Raw genomic sequence first — 21,137 nt, forward strand, 5'->3', positions numbered from 1 at the left:
TGCATGCATGAAAAATACAAGCTATATTCATCACTGAAGAGGTGGGGAGTATTGGGACAAGAAAAGGGGTTCAAACAACAAGGATATGTGAGATATAATATCAGCACCTTATAAGCTGTAGCATGCAGGGTCAGTGTGCGTGCAATTCTTCTGTTTTGGTTCAAGTCAGAGCAAATCCGTTCATTCAACTCTTCGCATAATTCATTAAGCCAATGTTCAACCTGCCAAAAGAACCAAAAAAATCAAGTGGGACATAGTATCAAACAAAACATCCCAGACAACAAACCCTTGACAAATAAAAATACACTGAAGCTAGTAAACTGCAGAAACACAATAAAGCAATAACTAGAACTGGTGGGAACATAGGAGGAATATTATTATTGTTCAAAGGAAATACAAAGTACTCCAGCTGTTCAAGAGACCTGCGCTCTCCCAAGAGCTCAGCTCTTACAATGTGATTCAGTAAACACCAAACCCAACAAACTTACCACATATCGAACCTTCTAGTCCTTGTATCAAACAAACGAAAATTACTCTGATACCCTTTAATCCCTATACGAACCTTTATTTGCATTTCGCATTGAATCCTAGTCAGCCTTTGAGCTGCTCCACAAACAGATCACCCATTACACTAACAAATCAACCATTCCATTTTCACAAAAAAGATCACAAATGCATCTAAAGAAAACCACACTATCTCCACCATTTAGAGTTGACATAAAAGTTCCAATACCGCATCTATTAACAAATATTCTCCAAAAGAAATTAAGTACTTAATATTGATGGGAAGCAAGAATAATTTCAGCTGTGATGGCTCCACAAGCAATTGATTTTTGAACTTTATAGAGAACTCGCAAACAGACTGACCAGAAGTTAACAATTTTTCAGTGGTCTAACATATAAAACAATCTGGACCACATATATCTTAGCAAAGTTACAGGAAAATATTTTGTTATTAAAAGACTGCTGAAGTGAAAGCTCAGAAACAATGACTAAATATATATATTGAAAAAGAGACAAAGGTCAAGTCAGTGATTGACCTCCTCCCAAATTTATTAGGGAACCTCACTTATGGCGGGAGGGAAAACTAAAAATAAAATTATAAAGGATACTATTCCCTAACAACCATAAATAGAACATGGCTTTTCCTTATGTGCGTCAAGAAATGGCAGTTAGATTGGTTTCAGATCATAGCCCAGTAATATTAGACTCAGAACCACCAAAATGGGGTCCTTGTCCATTTAGATTTGACAATCAATGGATGGAACACAAGTCTTTTTCCAAGTTCTTTGAACAATGGTGGTCAGAGGCAGAGGTGGCAGGTTGGCCTGGTACACAATTCATGAGCAAACTAAAGAAGGTACAAGAGAAGATCAAGACCTGGAGTAAATCTACTTTTGGAAACAATCGTATGGCAAAAATTGAGTTAGAAAGAAGGCTATCGGCTTTAGACAAGTTAGAAGAGAGAAATGAGTGTGTTAGATATTAGATGTATATTAGCTGTAAAAGAATTAGATATTTAGTAGATATTTAGTAGATATTTAGTCTCCTAACTTGGTATATAAATATGTATTATTCTATGAAATCAACACACAATTCGAATCACTATTTTCTACATGGTATCAGAGCATTGTGATTCAAAATTCGAAATTCGAAATTAGGGTTCTGAAAAAAAAAAAAAAAAAATTAGGGTTTGAGTTTAGGGTTTTTCGGAAACCCTATTTGGAGTGCGACCCACTCAGCCGTGTTGCCCAGCCGCCGATCTACAAAACCCCGAAGTCCGGTCGCCGGATTCCTCGCGCGTGGGGCTCACGCGCCGCCTGAAGCTTCTGCGCGTGGGGCTCACGCGCCGACGCGTGGAGGCGCGTGTGACGGCGCCTTCGACGGCGTTCTGTTGCCGATTCTTCACTGGGTTCTTCTAAGCCCACTCGCATCTGTTCTAGGTTGTAATTCGGTATTTGTTTGTCTTCTTCGTGTTTGGGTGTTCATTCTTTGGTGTTCTTTTGTTCTTTTTCTCTGTCCTTTGTGTTTGCTTTTGAGATTATGGCAGAGATAAGATCAGATTCAAAATCAGTTGTTGTTTCTGATGTGGTTCCCGTGATGTCTAAAATCACGGACCATAAGTTGATTGGTTCGAATTATTTAGAATGGAGTAAGACGATTCGACTGTATTTGAGGAGTATTCACAAAGATGATCACTTGACTGACGATCCTCCTGAAGAAACAAACGATTCAAGGAAAATATGGCTCCGTGAGGATGCTCGCTTGTTCCTTCAAATTCGAAATTCTATCGATAATGAGGTAATTAGTTTGATTAATCATTGTGAATTGGTTAAAGAACTAATAGGTTACTTGGAGTTTTTGTATTCTGGCAAAGACAACATATCTCGCATATATGATGTTTGCAAAGCTTTTTATCGCGCGGAGAAACAAGATAAGTCTCTTATGAATTATTTTATGGCTTTCAAGAAAACATATGAAGAACTTAATGTGCTATTACCGTTTAGTCCTGATGTAAAAGTTCAACAGCGCCAACGAGAACAGATGGCTATTATGAGTTTTCTTGCAGGACTCTCATCTGAATTTGACTCTGCAAAGTCACAAGTTCTCTCTGGTTCTGATGTCTCCTCTTTACAAGATGTGTTTACTCGTGTTCTTCGCACAGAGACTACCTCTTCAACTCCTCTTAATAGCGCCTTGGTGAGTCGTAATAATTCTGCACCGGAAAGAAACTCTACTCCAAGTGGATTTAAAGGAGGTAATTCACAAGGACCTGATAACCGCACACCAAATTTTGGGAGCATCATGTGCAATTATTGTAAGAAACCAGGCCACATCAAGTTTGAGTGTAGGAAGTTACAATTTAAGAATCGACAACAACACTCTGCCAATATTGCAAGCACTAGTGATGCATCTGACAAATCGGTCCTTATTTCTGCTGATGAATTTGCCAAGTTCTCAAGGTATCAGGAAACACTTAAGTCTTCATCTTCTTCACATCCTTGCGATTGCTTTGATTCAGGTAACTCTAATGCATGCCTTCTTTCCAAATCCTCAAAATGGGTCATTGATTCTGGTGCCACAGATCATATGACAGGTAATTCCCGTCTCTTTTCCACTTTTCAGTCTCACAGTCCCACTTCTGTTGTCACCTTAGCTGATAAGTCAACAACTTCTGTTCGTGGATCTGGCACTATTGTTCCTACACCTATGCTATCTTTGTCATCAGTCTTACATTTACCTGATTTGTCCTTTAATTTGCTTTCTGTTAGTCAACTCACTCCTAATCTAAATTGTTGCATCTCATTCTTTCCTGATCATTGTTTGTTTCAGGATCTTATGACGAAGAAGATTATTGGTAAAGGACGTGAATCTGGTGGCTTGTATGTTCTTGACCCACTTCCGCCAACCTCTATTGCTTGTTCGAGTGTTGCTTCCGCTTTGAGGCTCATTGTCGTTTAGGTCATCCATCCCTTCCTTTGCTCAAGAAACTGTGTCCCCAATATAGTAGTTTATCTTCGTTAGATTGTGAGTCATGTCAGTTTGCCAAACATCATCGAGTTAGTTTGAGTCCACGTGTCAATAAACGTGCTAGTGTTCCTTTTGAGTTAGTTCATTCTGATGTTTGGGGTCCTTCTCCTATTTTGTCTCAACCTGGATTCAGGTATTTTGTTACTTTTGTGGATGATTATTCTCGTGTAACTTGGTTATATTTAATGAAAAATCGTTCTGAGTTGTTTTCTATATTCTGTGCTTTTTGTGCTGAGATTCAAACTCAATTTAATGTATCTATTCGTACTTTGAGAAGTGATAATGCTAAAGAGTACATGTCTGCTCAATTTCAATCTTATATGACCTCTAATGGCATGCTTCATGAAACTTCTTGTGTTGATACGGCACCTCAGAATGGTGTTGCATAACGTAAAAACAGACATCTTCTTGAAACTGCACGTGCTCTCTTGTTTCAAATGAAAGTCCCTAAACCTTTTCGGGCCGATGCAGTTTCCACGGCATGCTTTCTTATTAATCGCATGCCATCCTCTGTTCTTAATGGTGAAATTCCATTTAAAATTCTTTTTCCTAATAAGTCATTATTTCCAGTTGCTCCGCGAGTATTTGGTAGTGTTTGTTTTGCTCGCGATGTCCGTCCATCTGTCACCAAATTAGACCCTAAGGCACTAAAGTGTGTCTTTCTTGGTTATTCTCGTCTTCAGAAAGGGTATAGGTGTTATTGTCCTGATCTCAACAAATATCTTGTTTCTATTGATGTTACTTTTGTAGAAAATACACCTTATTTTTCATCTTCCACTACTTCTACTAGTCAGGGGGAGGATGATGATTTGTTGGTTTATTCTGTCACATCCTATGCGCCTGCTACATGTTCTGGCGGGTCTCTTGTTCCTTCACCTGCCTCGGTCGTCACCCCCACAATGTCTACACCTCCACCACCTCCACCACCTCTACCACCTCCACCACTCCCTCGGCCTCCTATAGTGTACACCAGGCGCCCCCCTCCTCCACCTCCTGTTTCATGTCCTGCACCTGCATCTTCGTCATCAGATCCGGAAATCTCAGATGATCTTCCCATTGCACTACGTAAAGGTAAACGCCAATGTACTTTTCCTATTACTTCTTTTGTGTCTTATAATCATCTCTCCTCTTCTTCTTGTTCTTTTATTGCTTCTCTTGATTCTATCACTATACCTAAAATTGTTCAAGAAGCGATGTCTCATCCTGGTTGGCTTGCTGCAATGATAGAAGAGATGAATGCTTTGGTTGCGAATGGTACTTGGGTCTTGGTTGATTTACCTTCCGGAAAACAGGCCATCGGGTGTAAATGGGTGTTCACGGTTAAATTCAATCCAGACGGCACAGTTGCTCGCTTAAAGGCCCGTCTTGTTGCCAAGGGTTATGCTCAAACCTATGGAGTGGACTATTGTGATACTTTTTCTCCTGTTGCTAAACTCACATCTGTTCGACTGTTCATTTCCATGGCAGCTACTCATCATTGGCCTTTGCATCAGCTTGATACTAAAAATGCTTTTCTTCATGGAGATCTTGAGGAAGAAGTATATATGGAGCAACCTCCTGGGTTTGTTGCTCAGGGGGAGTTAGGGCGAGTTTGTCATCTTCGCAAATCTTTATATGGATTGAAACAAAGCCCTCGTGCTTGGTTTGGTAAATTTAGTCAGGCTGTTGAGAAGTTTGGTTTGTTGAAAAGTAAGTCAGATCATTCTGTGTTTTATAAAAGATCAACTGTTGGTATCATTTTGTTAGTGGTGTATGTTGATGACATCGTTATTACTGGAAATGATACTGAAGGCATCTCATCCCTTAAGTCTTTCATTCACACCCAGTTTAACACGAAAGATTTAGGGGAGCTCAAGTATTTCTTGGGGATTGAAGTTACTCGGAGTAAACAAGGTATTTTTCTGTCTCAAAGAAAGTATGTACTTGATTTGCTAACTGAGACAGGGAAATTGGGATCAAAACCTTGCAATGCTCCAATGAATCCAGCTATGCATCTTACACGTGATGGGAAACCATTTGAAGATCCTGAGAAATATCGCAGGTTAGTTGGAAAGTTGAATTATTTAACCGTGACTCGTCCAGATATTGCATTCCCGGTTAGTGTTATCAGTCAGTTCATGTCTTCTCCAACAATTCATCATTGGGTAGCATTAGAACAAATTTTATGTTACTTAAAAGGAGCACCAGGACGAGGTATAGTTTACAAGGATCATGGACATACCCAGATTGAGTGTTTTTCTGATGCAGATTGGGCAGGCTCCAAGGTAGATAGACGATCCACTTCAGGATATTGTGTATTTGTTGGGGGCAATCTGGTCTCTTGGAAGAGTAAGAAACAAAATGTTGTATCTAGGTCCGATCTTTGAATCAGAATATAGAGCTATGGCCCAGTCTGTGTGTGAGGTAATATGGATTTATCAGCTTTTGACTGAATTCGGGTTTAAGACTTCTATTCCAGCAAAATTATGGTGTGATAATCAAGCTGCTCTTCATATTGCCTCGAATCCCGTATTCCACGAGCGAACTAAGCACATTGAGATTGATTGTCATTTTGTTCGTGAGAAAATTCAACAAGGTCTGATCTCCACAGGATATGTGAAGACCGGAGAACAAGGAGATATTTTTACAAAGGCTTTGAATGGGGTGCGGGTTTATTATCTTTGTAACAAGCTGGGCATGATTAACATCTATGCTCCAGCTTGAGGGGGAGTGTTAGATATTAGATGTATATTAGCTGTGAAAGAATTAGATATTTAGTAGATATTTAGTCTCCTAACTTTGTATATAAATATGTATTATTCTATGAAATCAACACACAATTTGAATCACTATTTTCTACAGGAATGAAAACTTGGCTGAAGAAAGGAGAAATATAAAAAGGCAATGGAAACAACTCGCCTTTGAGGAGGAAAGAAGTGTATGGCTGAAGTCAAAATGCAAATGGGCTAAGGAGGGAGATGCGAACTCGAGATATTTTCATAATATGCTGAATGCAAGGAAGGCCTGGAACACAATATCCCGAATTGAGAGAGAAGATGGATCTGTGATTGATAAGGAAGAAGAGATAGTGAAAGAACTGATTGGCTTCTATACTAAACTTTATACCTCCGAAAGGAGGGAGGGGCTAGATGTGGAAGGAATCAATTGGGGGAAAATTTCGAATTGGTCAGCTACAGATCTAGAGAAATCTTTTGAAGAAGAAGAAATTAAAAGAGCTGTTTTTGATTGTGAAGGCAATAAAGCACCGGGACCTGATGGCTACAGTTTAGCCGTTTTCCAATCCAATTGGGATGTTGTAAAAGATGATTTATTCAAAGTTTTCAAAGCCTTTCAAGAGGAAGGAAGAATCCCAGGGAGCATTAACGAGACTTTCTTATGCTTAATCCCAAAAAAAATTGACAGTTGTAAGATCAAGGATTATAGGCCAATAAGTCTTATCACTAGTGTTTATAAAATAGTAGCTAAAGTTTTGGCTACTAGACTTCGATTAGTGATGGAAGACACGATTTCAGAGACTCAATCAGCTTTTGTACTTGGAAGACAAATATTGGATTCAGTACTAGTAGCAAATGAAGCGGTAGAAGAGTACAGAAGTAGGAATAAAAAGGGATTAGTATTCAAAATTGACTTTGAAAAGGCCTATGATAGAGTTGAGTAGGAATTCCTCGATTTAGTACTCGAACACAAAGGTTTTGGTGAGACTTGGCGGAAGTGGATTATGGGATGTATCTCGTCTACTTCTTTCTCCATTTTTGTTAAACGGAAAACCTAAGGGAAGAATCTGGGGTCTTAGGGGACTTAGGCAAGGCGATCCTCTTTCGCATTTCCTATTTACCTTAGTGGCAGATATACTTGGAAGAATGATAGACAAAGCATTAGACTCAAGGAAGGTTTCTGGTTTCCTCATAGGGAAGGAGAAAGTGCAAGTTAGTCATCTACAGTTCGCAGATGACACAATACTTTTTGCGAATGATGAAATGTCATTGAGAAATATGGTTGTGGTGGTCAATGCTTTTTGCTCCATCTCGGGTTTGAAAGTCAACATGAGCAAGAGTCAATTGCTAGGTATTTGCATGGAGGAGTCCGTGGTTGTTAGTTGCGCCTCGTCTATTGGGTGTGAGATAGGAGAATGGCCAATGAAATATCTTGGTATGCCTCTGGGGGGATCCCCGAATAGAATTGATTTTTGGAGACCAGTCTTGGAAAAGTGTGCTAAAAGGATGGATGGATGGAAATGCTCCTTCCTTTCGAGGGGGGGAAGACTAACTTTAATCCAATCAGTTCTCTCATCTTTACCCATTTATTATCTTTCCATATTTAAAGCACCAAAGGTGGTGGTGCAATCGATTGAGAAGATGATGAGGGATTTTTTCTGGGAAGGAGGTGACCTCTCGGGAGGGGAACATTTGGTTGATTGGAAGGAAGTTTGTAGACCAAGAAAGGACGGGGGTTTGGGAATCGGCCACTTAGATATGAGGAATAAGAGCCTATTGATGAAATGGTTGTGGAGATTCCCGTTGGAAACAGAATCGCTCTGGCATAGAGTTGTTAAAAGCCGTTATGGAATGTCGGAGAATCTTTGGGATACTAGAACGGGTGAGAGAATGACTTCTCGAGGACCTTGGAAAGGAATTGCATCATTTTACGGTGAATATTTAAACTTGGTGACCTTCAAGTTGGGAAATGGGAAACAAATTCGTTTTTGGGAAGATGTGTGGATTGGACAGAATACATTACTTAATTCCTACCCGGAGTTAGCCAACCTGGTTAGAACAACGAATATGTGCATCAAAGATATGGCAATTGTGGAGGAAGGTGGATTCAGGGTGGTAAATTGGGACTTCAAATTCAGAAGAAACCTATTGGACAGGGAAGTTCCGAGTCTGATGGATCTGTTACAACAAGTGGAACATGTGAACTTGGCTGACTTATCAATTGACAGTAGGGGATGGAATCCAAAATATGGTGGCTCTTTCTCTTGTAAGTCCGCTTTCTCTTGCTTCACTTCAGATAATAGCTCAAGGAACCTAGAATGGACTAAAATCTTGTGGAAGAGCTGTGTACCAGCAAAAGTTAAAGTGTTTGGATGGTTAGTATTCTTGAGGAAAGCAAGCGTGCATGAAGTATTGCAAAAAAAAAGACCATACTTGGCAATCTCTCCGGGCTGGTGTGTGTGTTGCAAGTCTAGTTACGAATCAATTGAACACTTATTCCTAGAATGCACATATACGCGGAAATTTGGTCGTTATTGTTTAAAGAGTTTTGCTTGGATTGGGTCTTACCTGGCTTAGTCTCTACTGTCCTAATAAGCAAACCAATGGGGAATAAAAGAAAAGTTAAATTGTGGAGGACTGCCATTTTGGTACTGTTATGGGCGGTGTGGACAGAGAGAAATAACAGACTCTTTGATGGACTGGAAAGACCTGTGGAGGATGTTTGGGAAAGAATCAAATTCTGGACTGTCACTTGGATCTTCAGAACGAAACATTTTGAGGATCTCTCCTTTTTAGACTTAAGCAGGGATTGGAGTGTGCTGTTGTAATAACCTTGGGTTTCTGTGACTGCTGTCACAAACTTTTCAACAGCTTTTTGGTTTTCTTCAAACAAAAATTATTTGAATCATACTTAAACTCATGTAACCACGGTTTTCCTCCACCACAAGTGAGGGTTTTCATTATTTATCGGGTAATGGCCTCTGTCTCCTTTTCAAAAAAATAAATATCACACTATAAATATTTCTTTAGTTAGATGAAGTACAATAAGCATAATAATTCAAAGTGATTCTCTTGCCTTTCTCTTAAAATTAAATTGCCTGTCTCTTGAAAAAGAGACAAAGGTCAAGTCAGTGATTGACCTCCTCCCAAATTTATTAGGGAACCTCACGCCAGAGGAAAAACTAAAAATAAAATTATGAAGCAGTTCTTGTGTTAGAGGATATTATTCCCTGACAACCATAAATATCACACTATAAATAATTCTTTAGTAAGATGAAGTATAATAAGCATAATAATTCAGAGTGATTCTCATGCCTTTCTCTTAAAATTAAATTGTTTATTTCTCTGTGCACTTAAAAATATTTACAAGTTTACACCTTCGTAAAATACAACTATAAGAGTTCAAATTTATCACAACAAGCTTTTATTTGGCTTGTTGACTCAGCTTTTGCTGAATTAATAAATGATCCAATGATAGACACCAAATAGGATCCTCCAATCAATAGCACAGACAGTAGACAAGGATAGAGAGATAACATGGAAAATCAGGCAGATCTAGGAATTATCATTGAATGAAGAAAAAGATAAGCACATACTAGAACAATGAGATATTCAAGAGACCTCACTCTCCCTAGAACAAAGTTCATACATCACAATCCACGTACTGGGATTCACTTAGCAAAACAGCCTATGCCAACTAATCCACTAATCTTCTTCAGAAAGGGAATAAAAAAACTAATTCACTAATCATCACTTGAGTCCCCCTATTTTATCAGTTCCCCAGTGATAAGACCATAAAGCTAGCATATGCTACTCTAGACACTTATCTTTATGTGATAATATTACTAACCGAAGCAAATGTCTTTAGAGCTCGAGGTCCAGGAAATGACTTCCCCGATCCGTGGCTCTTAGGAAGAAGGCGTCCTTGAACTTCTTCTCCACTGACTCCTCTTGCAATATTCCATAACCAAGTACTGCCATTTGTTTAAATTATATAGATCAATATCAACCTAGTAAATTGCTAGATATGCAAATGGGAAACAAATGCTGTCTCGGTTAGATAACGATACAATTGAAAAAGAAATTAATAATAATTATACCAAAGAAAATCTAGAAAAGGCAAAATATAAACAAAACAGAACAAAACCTTAAGTTGGAACCCTGCTTGGCCAATATATGGAAGTAATTTTGCACACAGTACAAGAGAATGTATTACAAGTAATAAGACCAGTTGTAAATATATAACTCAAAATATCTGTAGAGAAAATTGTTAATAATAAATAGTCACCCAGTGTTTACGCCATAAAGTTCTTGCAGCTTTTCCTCGGGAAACTGCAACAAATCTCCGACTGTTTTTACACCCAGATCACTTTGTAAGGAACTCCCTAGCTTACCTCCAAGCTGTTTCCTGCCAAAAAAAAAAATCTTATAAAATAGTTCATTTGGTACGCCGTATTACACAGTATTGTATTGTATAGTATTATATTAAATTGTATTTTATGCAATATTTTTATGTAAAACTATATGTAGTATTAACTTTTATGGACATCTAAATATATAATATTTTAGTATAAATTAAAATTTAACATAGTATTATATAAAAATATGATATATAATCCAATTCAATATAATACAATACAATACGTTGTTCCAAACGAGCCCTTAGTAATAAAATTATCCAACGATACATGCATTCATGATAGGATAGCTTTAAAATCGAGTAATTTGTGTTCCAATAAGAATAAAATAAGACCTGCAGATACTATAAGTGTAATATCAATTATTTCATGATTGTACTTTGAGCAACTAACCCAGTATAAAATATGGTCATGAAATTATAAGCACCACATTCACATAAACAAAATTACCACAAGCAATATAATTAACTATAATGATAAATACATTTTTTTTGGTATAGTGGAACAAAATTATAAAAGGAAAGAAAGAAATAAAAACAAAATTGAAAGGAAATAACTGTTTGGTTTAAGTTTTCATAAAAGTCATTGGAATAAGAATATTTTGATTACTTATTATCTTTAGATATGGGTGGTTCAGGGTTTGTGTGTAGTTTTCAATAGTTATCAAGAGTCTAAAAGAAACTATGTAGTTCATTTGTAATTGAAAGGAAATCAAAGTTAGGTCCTCCCCAAGGATTAAGATTCCCTTTATTCATTCCTTCAGAGATGAGGGTGTCATGAAAACTGATGCCTAATTTTACAAGCAATAGTAAACAAATGAACGTGGGGCAAGGGAACCACCACTTCCATTCTCAGTAACATGGCATAGTGCCCAGCTGGATTATAGAGTAAATCATATCTGAGTAAAAAACTTGGAATTATTTTTGTAATCAAAGCTCACATTTTCTTTATTGGCAACGAATCAAGCAATCCTTTCACAGATGATAAGGACACAACAGTTTGCTGTGCAGGTTTGTTCATACCACTTGCTAGCTTGGCCAAGATCTGCAACAAAACATATGTTTGCTTATAATAAAATAGTTCAATTCATCAAGAAAACTATTTTTGTGCAAGCTGAACTCAGTAAAGAATAAAACAAAACTGAGAAGCACTTCGCTTCCACCTTATTATGAGCAATGCCAGCCGAACAAGTAAATTCTGTCTCCTTCAAAACATTCATTCTAAGCTCGGCAACAATGATAGCCCCACAAGCTAATAGTTTATCACGACGATCAGCATCTTTCCTGCACAGCCACTCTCTTACGTTTTCCTTGTCATCAATTTCTCTCTGTAGTCAAAACAGTTTTAACATAACAGAGACTGCTCAGAGAAAATGAGTAAGTTCACAACCAAACAGAGTCAAGTCTTCATTTTTTTATTTTTTTATTTTGAAAAGGGGCAAGCACACATGTCAAGGACATGCCACCACTTAAAATTTTATTAAAACCTCGAGGAACACTATGAATACAAAGCCTTGATTGCCCAAAGGCAATCAGAAAGGCAAAAGAAACACAAAAAAAAAATCCAAAACTTAAGACAAAACTACATCAGAGTTTCCATTCTCTACATAAATCTAAGAAAGAGAAATCCTGAAAATATTTAGTCTTAAAGACCCATGTAGCTGACCAGAATTTGATTTTCTCCCACAAGTCTAAATAAAAAAAAGTTGAAGCCCATTTATATAGTGTCACTGGAATTTCAAACTTAAAACTTTATAGTTCACATACCTCATTACAACATACCCTTTTAGAGTAGATCTATTTTTCATTGGCTGAATTTTTTGGGCATTTTACAGGACCATTGGCTAAATTTAGAATGAACAACAGTTTTTTTCACTCTAAGGGACTACAGATTGACGATCAATGCTAAACTAGACTTTAAGTTATCCAAGCATTACTAATTTATAATAATTTAAAAGACAATTATTTTCACTAAACCTCATTAGTAAGCCCCAGAATATGCGACTTAAGAGTTTCTTCATCAACAAGTTCAAAATGTTCTGGAGGAGCTTCTGCTAACATTTTTTCTGCTGCATCAGTCAGATCAAGATACACTTCATCGATTGAAGCCCTCTCACATCGACCTGTCCTTGCAAGAATAGAAACCACCTGAAAATACTCATGTTAAAATTCTCTACATTAATTATCAGTAGTACATTATTGAAGCCATTAATTTCAAATTCCATAGACCTCTGAACCAGCATTGCGGTACGTATTCAAGTCAGCTTTACCACGTGCTACTGGGACTTGAACCAGCTCAATTTCTGGGCATACTTGTTTTGCTTCATGACCTCGCATTGAACTAAAATGTATAGCTTAATCATAATTTAGAGAGACCTGGTTATTATGCAAAAGCCCTTGAATGTAGATGGGAAAAAAAATCACCATACCGTTTCACACCATATGTACGGGCCTCATAGCTAACAGCAATTAAAGCCCCACCTTGCCATTCATTATACTGTACCACAGCTGTAGGCAAACCCCGTAAGTGTGGCTGTTTTCGCTGCTCCACTGCAATATAATCACATTATATGAGGAGTTTCTGAAAGAAGGGAAATCACTAACAATTTGGCACCACATTCATGGATATTCCCACCGTACCAGCAAAAATAAAATGGATGCATGTATGATGGTATGATAAAGCAACTTCATTCATATATTTATGTATATATGTTAAGTACGGTATTAGTTTAGACTAGGAAATCAAGTATCCTAAAAAACAGGTTTGGTTATCAAAAAATCAAACAGAAGATGAAAACTGTCAACAATAGGTTTTTATTTAAAATACCTGAGAAAACAACCAGCTGACAAAAATAAATTGCATATTCTAACAATTTTTACTACCATTTTCTGACAAAGAAGAAAGCCTATAGCATGCTGCAATAGAGAACTAGGTTCTAACATTTAATTGACAATTTTGGAGAATTAATAGAAGATAACAACTAAAGCTCCCAATGTCATTAATTCTGTCAAATTATAGAAAAAAACCCGAGTAAAATAATAAACATTTGGATTGACATTCCCCATGTGTCAACTGTCAAGTTTTTGAAACAAACGTACAACCAATAGAATTTTTTTTTTTTTTTTTTTTTTTGAAAAAGAGAAAGAAACCACTTGTCTTAGATTGACTCCTGCCCCGTCAACCAATAGAATTATTTTCATGCCAAGAGCACTATGCTAAGTTAAAGAATATGCATGAAATATACCTTTTTTCACATAACAATAATAGCCAAATTCTAAGATTGTTCATAATGAGTAATTGAGTAAGATCCAACATTAGAAAACTCACTTGTGGCAGAGGAAAACCGTGGTTACACGTGTTTTAGCACAAACTACACTAAAACCAACAGCAACCAAAACAAAGCAAACAAAAATCAAGCCTACAACAGAGTTTTCCAATCTCTACATATATCTACGAAAAAGAATTCCTTCGAGGCCCATGATGCTGTCCAAAACATGATTTTTCCCCAAATGTCCTCTGCAAAGTTCTCCTTTCCTTCAAAAATATTGTTATTTCTTTCCATCGAAATTGCTCAGACAGTAGCCATCACCGGTGTCCTCCATAATCTTACCAGGTGTTTATTCTCAACTGGCTTACTGACAATCATTTGAGGGAAGGCATAAAGTAAGACCCATGATAATTATATTCCTTGAATATTCAACCACAAACTAAAAGAGAGACTACATTCCATAAACAAATGTTCAACACTCTCTCCATTAGCATTACAACAAACACACCAGCCAGGAGAAATAGCTAGATAAGGATGCGTTGCTTGCATTTTATCATGGACATTCTCTTTCCCTAGCACCACCAACCACCCAAAGACTTTGACCTTTATAGAAATGCAACATTTCCACAACGTCTTAGTCCAAAACAAGCCACTGTGGTTATGGTTTGACGTAAACCAACTAAAAGTTGATTTACAAGAGAATATACCCTCCGAATATGGCCTCCAAAGTCTACAATCGTCCACCATACTGATCAAGCTTACATATTCCAGTTGTTTTAACAACTCAATGAGACTAGGAACCTCCCTATCTGTAAGATTCCTTCTAAATTTGAAGTTCCAACTTGAAACTCTGCCACTTCCAGCCCCTTCTACGAAGCCTAACTCGCTTATACACTCATTCTTAGCTATGAAAATCACAACTAAATTCGGGAATGAGCACAATAAGGAAGCATCCCCAAGCCACACATCTTCCCAAAACTTGATTTAATTCCCTTCTCCAACTTTAAATTTGACCAGTGACTTGAATTCATCATATAAATCTGAATAGTCTCTCGGTAGCCCTTTTCGAGATAATCGTTCACCTTTTCTAAAGTCCCACAAGTTATTGCTTTGTTTCTCATGTCCAATCTCCCAATCTCAATCCCCCCTCGTCTCGTGGTCTACACTCCTCCCAAGCCAACAAGTGATCACCTTCTGACACATCTCCACCTTCCCAAAGAAAGTCTCCCATCATTTTCTCCATGGCCTTGATGATTGCCTTTGGAGCTTTAAACAAAAATAGATAGTAAATGGGGAGAGAGGAGAACTGACTCGATAAGCGTTAAACATCCTCCCCTAGATAAAAATGAGCAATTCCACCCAAGCCTTCTAGCACACTTTTCCAACACACAGGTTCCCAAAACAAACCTTTCGTAGGCAAACACCCCCAAAGGCATACCAAGATACTTCAACGGCCACTCACCCACTTCACAACCTATTGAGAAAGAAAAATGAGCAACCACTTGCTCATTCATACATAATCCCAACAATTGACTTTTGCTCAGGTAAACTTTTAAATCGATATCTCACAGAAGGCCTCAACTAACCTTGCCAACCTCTGAAGCAACGCTTCGTCATTAACAAAGAAAAAGAGTATCATCAGCAAATTGTAGGTGGCTGACCAGAATCTTGTCTTTAGCAACCAAAAAACAACATAAAAAGCCTGAATCTACTGCTTTGTTCACCATTCTTCCAAGCACATCCGCCATTAGTGTAAACAAGAAGGGTGAAAGTGGATCCTCGTGCCTCAGTCCCCGACAAGAAGACGTTTTTATATTAAACATCTTCTTGTTGGTTGAACTTTTCATGTCTTCCTGTTATTGACACTCTTTCTTTCTCAAAGAATTTCTCACCAACTAATGTACACTTTCATTTAGTTCTACTTTCTAATCTAATAAATAAACATTAATATCACGATAGAACGAAAAGAATTGGTATGGCTATGATGATTTCATTATGAGTAAAGATCATCAATCCCAAATGATCAGTTCAAGGGCCATGCTCATTCAAGAAATTCAGCAAAGCCAAAGGATATCTTTCAACTTTCTAATGATAGAAAACAGTTGCATAGAATACAAATAGAAGACAAGGTTAGGAAGTCCTTTCAAAGAAAAAAAAAATAATAGATTGATACAACCACTTGTGTAGCACTCACTCCCAAAAACAATCTTAAGAGAGGAGGATGCCCAAGTAGTTATATACTACTAATCAATCCCATACTTAGTCAATATGGGACCCTATCAATACACCACCCTTCGAGCCAACAGTCCACGTCAACCTACTCTACGATGGCTTACTCTGCCATAGCCTACTTTGGGCTTAATCTGCAGGTTGCCCCTTCTGCAACATCAGTCCCACTTGACGGTGCATGACTTTAATACCACTTGATTCAACCACTTAACTAGAACTCACTCCCAAAAACTAACCTAAAGGGGAGGTGCCCAAGTATGAGCTAACCGGGTACTACTAACCAATCTTATACATAGTCAATGTGGGATCCTAACACGCATTTATTCAAGCTACAATCCCATTATCAACATACTCACATTATTGGCCGAAACACTGGTTAAAGGACAATACAATAATCCCAATCCTTATGAACATGAAGAAATCAAATAGATATCAAAGTAGTTTTGTAAGTGTTTATGAAAAATACAAGAGGAAAAATTTTAGTACTGAACATTAGGAATGAAACAAATTAGAAGATTACAAATGGTACAAATTAGATTACTACCAAGATATGATACTCAACATATATATATACATTAAGTTTACATATATATAAGTGTGTTTATTGCAATTACAGAATTACCCTATCATCAGGTCCTCTCAAAAAAGAGAAATAAAACCATATTATTCAACTCTGATCATAAGATTTCAAACATTCCAATGTCATATAAGGACCTTTAGAAAAATATAATTGCAAGCTCAACTTCAAGACAGCACGGGCTGAAAGTCAAGTCTAAACCTTAAGAAATGGACTTTGTGTATTAAGAAAGGAGGAACTTGTTCCACTAAATTCCACCAGTCATTAGAATTAAGATAAGTAAAATCTGCAATGACTTCAAAATTCATTGACCATTAGGATTGGTTGAATGGGAAATCAAACTGACTGGATCTTTCGGTATATTCTAAGATTTTAAGGATGTAAAGTTCACCATATGATGAAGGCACATGCAGCGTCTACAGATGTGAGATTAATAACATCATTTGTATTAGGACTTAAAAAACTACACATGCAAGATTCGGAAAAAAATTTGTTTGTGTTAGATAGTCTCACATTGCTAAAATGTGGAAAGCTAATAAAATATATAAGATCATGAGTTACTCCTCTAATTGCCAATTGGTTTTGAAATGGGATTCTTATCCTAAAATCTAACACTTCACAAGTAGTTTCTCCAAAAAAAACTCAGTCCCCGAGTGTGTTTTCTAGGGTTTGATTTGCTCTATAATTTATTAGGCAATTTATGGTCAGAAATGTCCACGTTCTTCCTAATTATTCCTAATAAGAGAATAAACAAGGATCCTAATTCAACTTAGAAAAATCACCTCTCAAACCAATTTGACAAATCCTTCTTCTGATAGCAAATTTTATGAAGCTAAAACAAATCTCTCTCTCTCTCTCTCTCTCTCTCTCTCTCTCTCTCTCTCTCTCTCTCTCTCTCTCTCTCTCTCTCTCTCTCTCTCTCTCTCTCTCTCTCTCTCTCTCTCTCTCTCTCTCTCTCTCTCTCTCTCTCTCTCTCTCTCTCTCTCTCTCTCTCTCTCTCTCTCTCTCTCTCTCTCTCTCTCTCTCTCTCTCTCTCTCTCTCTCTCTCTCTCTCTCTCTCTCTCTCTCTCTCTCTCTCTCTCTCTCTCTCTCTCTCTCTCTCTCTCTCTCTCTCTCTCTCTCTCTCTCTCTCTCTCTCTCTCTCTCTCTCTCTCTCTCTCTCTCTCTCTCTCTCTCTCTCTCTCTCTCTCTCTCTCTCTCTCTCTCTCTCTCTCTCTCTCTCTCTCTCTCTCTCTCTCTCTCTCTCTCTCTCTCTCTCTCTCTCTCTCTCTCTCTCTCTCTCTCTCTCTCTCTCTCTCTCTCTCTCTCTCTCTCTCTCTCTCTCTCTCTCTCTCTCTCTCTCTCTCTCTCTCTCTCTCTCTCTCTCTCTCTCTCTCTCTCTCTCTCTCTCTCTCTCTCTCTCTCTCTCTCTCTCTCTCTCTCTCTCTCTCTCTCTCTCTCTCTCTCTCTCTCTCTCTCTCTCTCTCTCTCTCTCTCTCTCTCTCTCTCTCTCTCTCTCTCTCTCTCTCTCTCTCTCTCTCTCTCTCTCTCTCTCTCTCTCTCTCTCTCTCTCTCTCTCTCTCTCTCTCTCTCTCTCTCTCTCTCTCTCTCTCTCTCTCTCTCTCTCTCTCTCTCTCTCTCTCTCTCTCTCTCTCTCTCAACAACATAACATACAGCTAAAAGCTGTCTTTTTATTAACAATTTCAAATTCCAAACTTCAACAACTAAAATCAGAACAAGCATCACTGTAATCAGAATATAGCGGTATATGTCATTCTTGTTGTCGAAAATCGTCCCCAAAATCAGCATTTTTAAATGCAAATAAACAAATGAGTTTGTATACTAAATTACACGCAAAAACTCTCACATGGACACATGGGCATCGACTAAAACTAGGCAAAATTTAGTCATTTTGAACTCACAGATGACCCCATAAATCCTACAGGACCCACAAAAGGCATACATGATAAGGAAGAAAAGATACACAGAAAGAGAAAGAGAGATTGGGACCTTGAACGTAGAAGCAATCCATGTCGACGTGAGCAATGACCCTGGAGTCGGATGATTCAGGTCTAGCCACCGGCATTTTCGTAATATTGGCGGTCTTTTCTATCTTCCCTCCAAACTCCAATGCTCTTAAATAATGTTCCTACTATATGTTTCCTCCCCGCCTAGTAAGATGTCAAATTTGACATCTTTTTACATTTATTTTTATTTATGTTTGGTTTTTTAAATTATTTTATAAAATCTGTTTTTCAATTTTATTTTTCAAAAAGTTCTTTAATTAAAAAAAAAATTATCTTTCTCCATTTTTTATAGACTTTTACATGTTAACTCCTTCTCTTTCTCTTTCTCTCTCTTTTTTTCCATTTTCTCTTTCTTTTTTTCATTTTATATTGGGATTAGCATTTTTTAAAAAAACAAAAAAAAAAATAATGTGTATTAATGAGAAAAGTGAAATAATTATTAAAAAAATATAATATCTTTCAATATATTTTTTTTTTACACAGTAACAAAATATATATAATGTATATTGTTGACCGAGGTTTTCGACAACCAGTTAAATAATATGTTAGAAGAGCTGTAGAAAGTTTAATGCAGAAGCTTTTTACGTGGTTGGGACATTAATGAGTCTTAGTCCAAGAGTGTTTTGTATTAATGAGAGTATTTATTACAAAGAATATTTTTGGTGGATTTCTCTCCTCTTTTCTCTCTTGGATTCCTTAAAACCAAATTGTTCGACCCCTTTTCAATTTGTTTGTGGGGTATTTATAGTGTTTTTCTGTGAGGATCCCTAGGAATGGATCACTTGTCTTTTTGTGTTAGCTTCATAGGGGCACATATCCCCAACATATACAAAATAGGAAATACATGCCCTATACCGTAGGTATCTTAGGATTTAGGTGGATATAATCTTTTATCCCCTCTTGACTGATGTGATTCCTCATGTTACAGTTGTCACTAGACGCATCGATTATAGTGTAATCTCCGTGAAAGGGGGCTTACGCCATCTATCATGTCGTTTATGGATGTTTCAATAAGTCTTCCCCCATGCGGCATTAAATGCGAAATGATTGTTCAAGTAATCTCTATACCTCCTGTAACTGCCTTAGCAGGACTCTAGCCTCTCGGAGAGTAAAGATGTTTCTTATGCTCTCCTCTGGGAGGCACCTTCCCTGAGGTGTTCCTTTTTTGTCTAAGACTTAGTTGATTTTCATGAGTGATGATTCATCCAGATCCACGTGTCACTTTTATCCGCGTCCACGTATTTAGGGAAAAATCAAAGGCAATATTTACCCCCCAAGCCTCAGTTAGTGAAAGGTAAGTGAGGCTTGTTTGATGCCTCTGGTTAGCATGTTGGTATAACGGCACGGGCCTTAGGCGCGTGGGCTACATTTATGATGGCCATCATTAATATTTATTTTCTTTTGCAAGCAACGATTCGCTTCCCGTCCATTGAAAAATCAGCGCATTTAATCCGAGTGTCAGAGAGGTACTCAAACGTTTTCAACCGCCCTGGCACCCATTAATCTCACCCGTTGGATTCGTAAAATGCGAATCAATTACGATTCCCACCGTGTGATGGTGTCTGATCACAGCTGCCTTGCACCCCTTCTGGTCTATAAAAGCCAGCATTTTCTCGACATTGGGTTACTTTCGCTATCTCACCATTTTGACCCAAGAACCTTTGAGAGAATTTCAGAAACCATAGATTTCTTGCTGCTATTTCTTCGTCGTTGCCAGTCTGCATTATTGTCGATCATCACCACTTCCCAGTTCTCGACCTTTATGTAAGTTTTCTGGGTACATTTTACTTTTGCTGTCCACTTGCATGTTAGGGCAGAGTTTTTCAAAAAATTTGGTTGCATTTGATTTCTACTGTGAGATGATTTTGGAGAAGACCGTCGTATTGCGTATCTTTTCATCTGTGCTCTACTTTTTCATTTGGACAAACAACCTTTTTTGCTTTGAGATTGTTAAGAGTATGAAACGGTTTTCATACTCAAGTCCTTCTCTCTTTTTCCTTTTCTTTCTCTCCTCCTTTCACTACCTTTGGGATATTTACACCCGATGTTTGCCTAGGATAATCCATGGATTTTTTATTTCTGGGAGACATCCGGAGGGGGCCTCTTTCCATCGGTTAGGGGACCCCCCAATTATTTCCTATTTAATTAAATCTCTTAAGAAAAATATCAAATATTTAAGTGTCTAGAACATAATCAACTTAAATATTAATTTTCTTATTTAATTAAATATATCTAGAAAAATACCAAAAAGTTTACCTAGAACATATCTATCTAGATAATTCATAAACTAATTACTAATTTTCTAATTAAAAACATTATATTTTAATCTATTTATTTTAATTAAATCATTAATGAAAATTACTTGATTTAAGTTGATCTAAAATTAATTTCAAC

General features: G+C 37.4%; 1 protein-coding gene across 4 annotated transcripts in view; it reads right to left on the reverse strand.

The window, feature by feature from the left end:
• LOC115697271 (DNA polymerase eta) overlaps nucleotides 1–18,928 on the reverse strand; it is a 40,206-nt gene extending 21,278 nt beyond the window's left edge. For 2 of the 4 annotated variants that reach the window (XM_061118827.1, XM_030624204.2), the window contains exons 1-9: nucleotides 18,727–18,928; nucleotides 13,092–13,212; nucleotides 12,892–13,003; nucleotides 12,640–12,810; nucleotides 11,826–11,990; nucleotides 11,604–11,707; nucleotides 10,534–10,653; nucleotides 10,096–10,219; nucleotides 108–221 (exon numbers count right to left, since the gene is read on the reverse strand). In XM_061118827.1, coding sequence (XP_060974810.1) covers nucleotides 108–221; nucleotides 10,096–10,219; nucleotides 10,534–10,653; nucleotides 11,604–11,707; nucleotides 11,826–11,990; nucleotides 12,640–12,810; nucleotides 12,892–13,003; nucleotides 13,092–13,212; nucleotides 18,727–18,802 — 1,107 coding nt within the window. In that variant the 5' untranslated portion in view covers nucleotides 18,803–18,928. Of the gene's footprint in view, nucleotides 1–107; nucleotides 222–10,095; nucleotides 10,220–10,533; nucleotides 10,654–11,603; nucleotides 11,708–11,825; nucleotides 11,991–12,639; nucleotides 12,811–12,891; nucleotides 13,004–13,091; nucleotides 13,213–13,489; nucleotides 13,763–13,990; nucleotides 17,373–18,726 lie in introns of those variants that run through there. The other 2 variants (XM_030624206.2, XM_030624207.2) reach the window with 2 other exon arrangements.
• Between the last annotated feature and the right edge of the window lie 2,209 nt (nucleotides 18,929–21,137).

This window comes from Cannabis sativa, chromosome 7 (genome assembly GCF_029168945.1).
Source record: "Cannabis sativa cultivar Pink pepper isolate KNU-18-1 chromosome 7, ASM2916894v1, whole genome shotgun sequence".
NCBI classification, from domain to species: Eukaryota; Viridiplantae; Streptophyta; class Magnoliopsida; order Rosales; family Cannabaceae; genus Cannabis; species Cannabis sativa.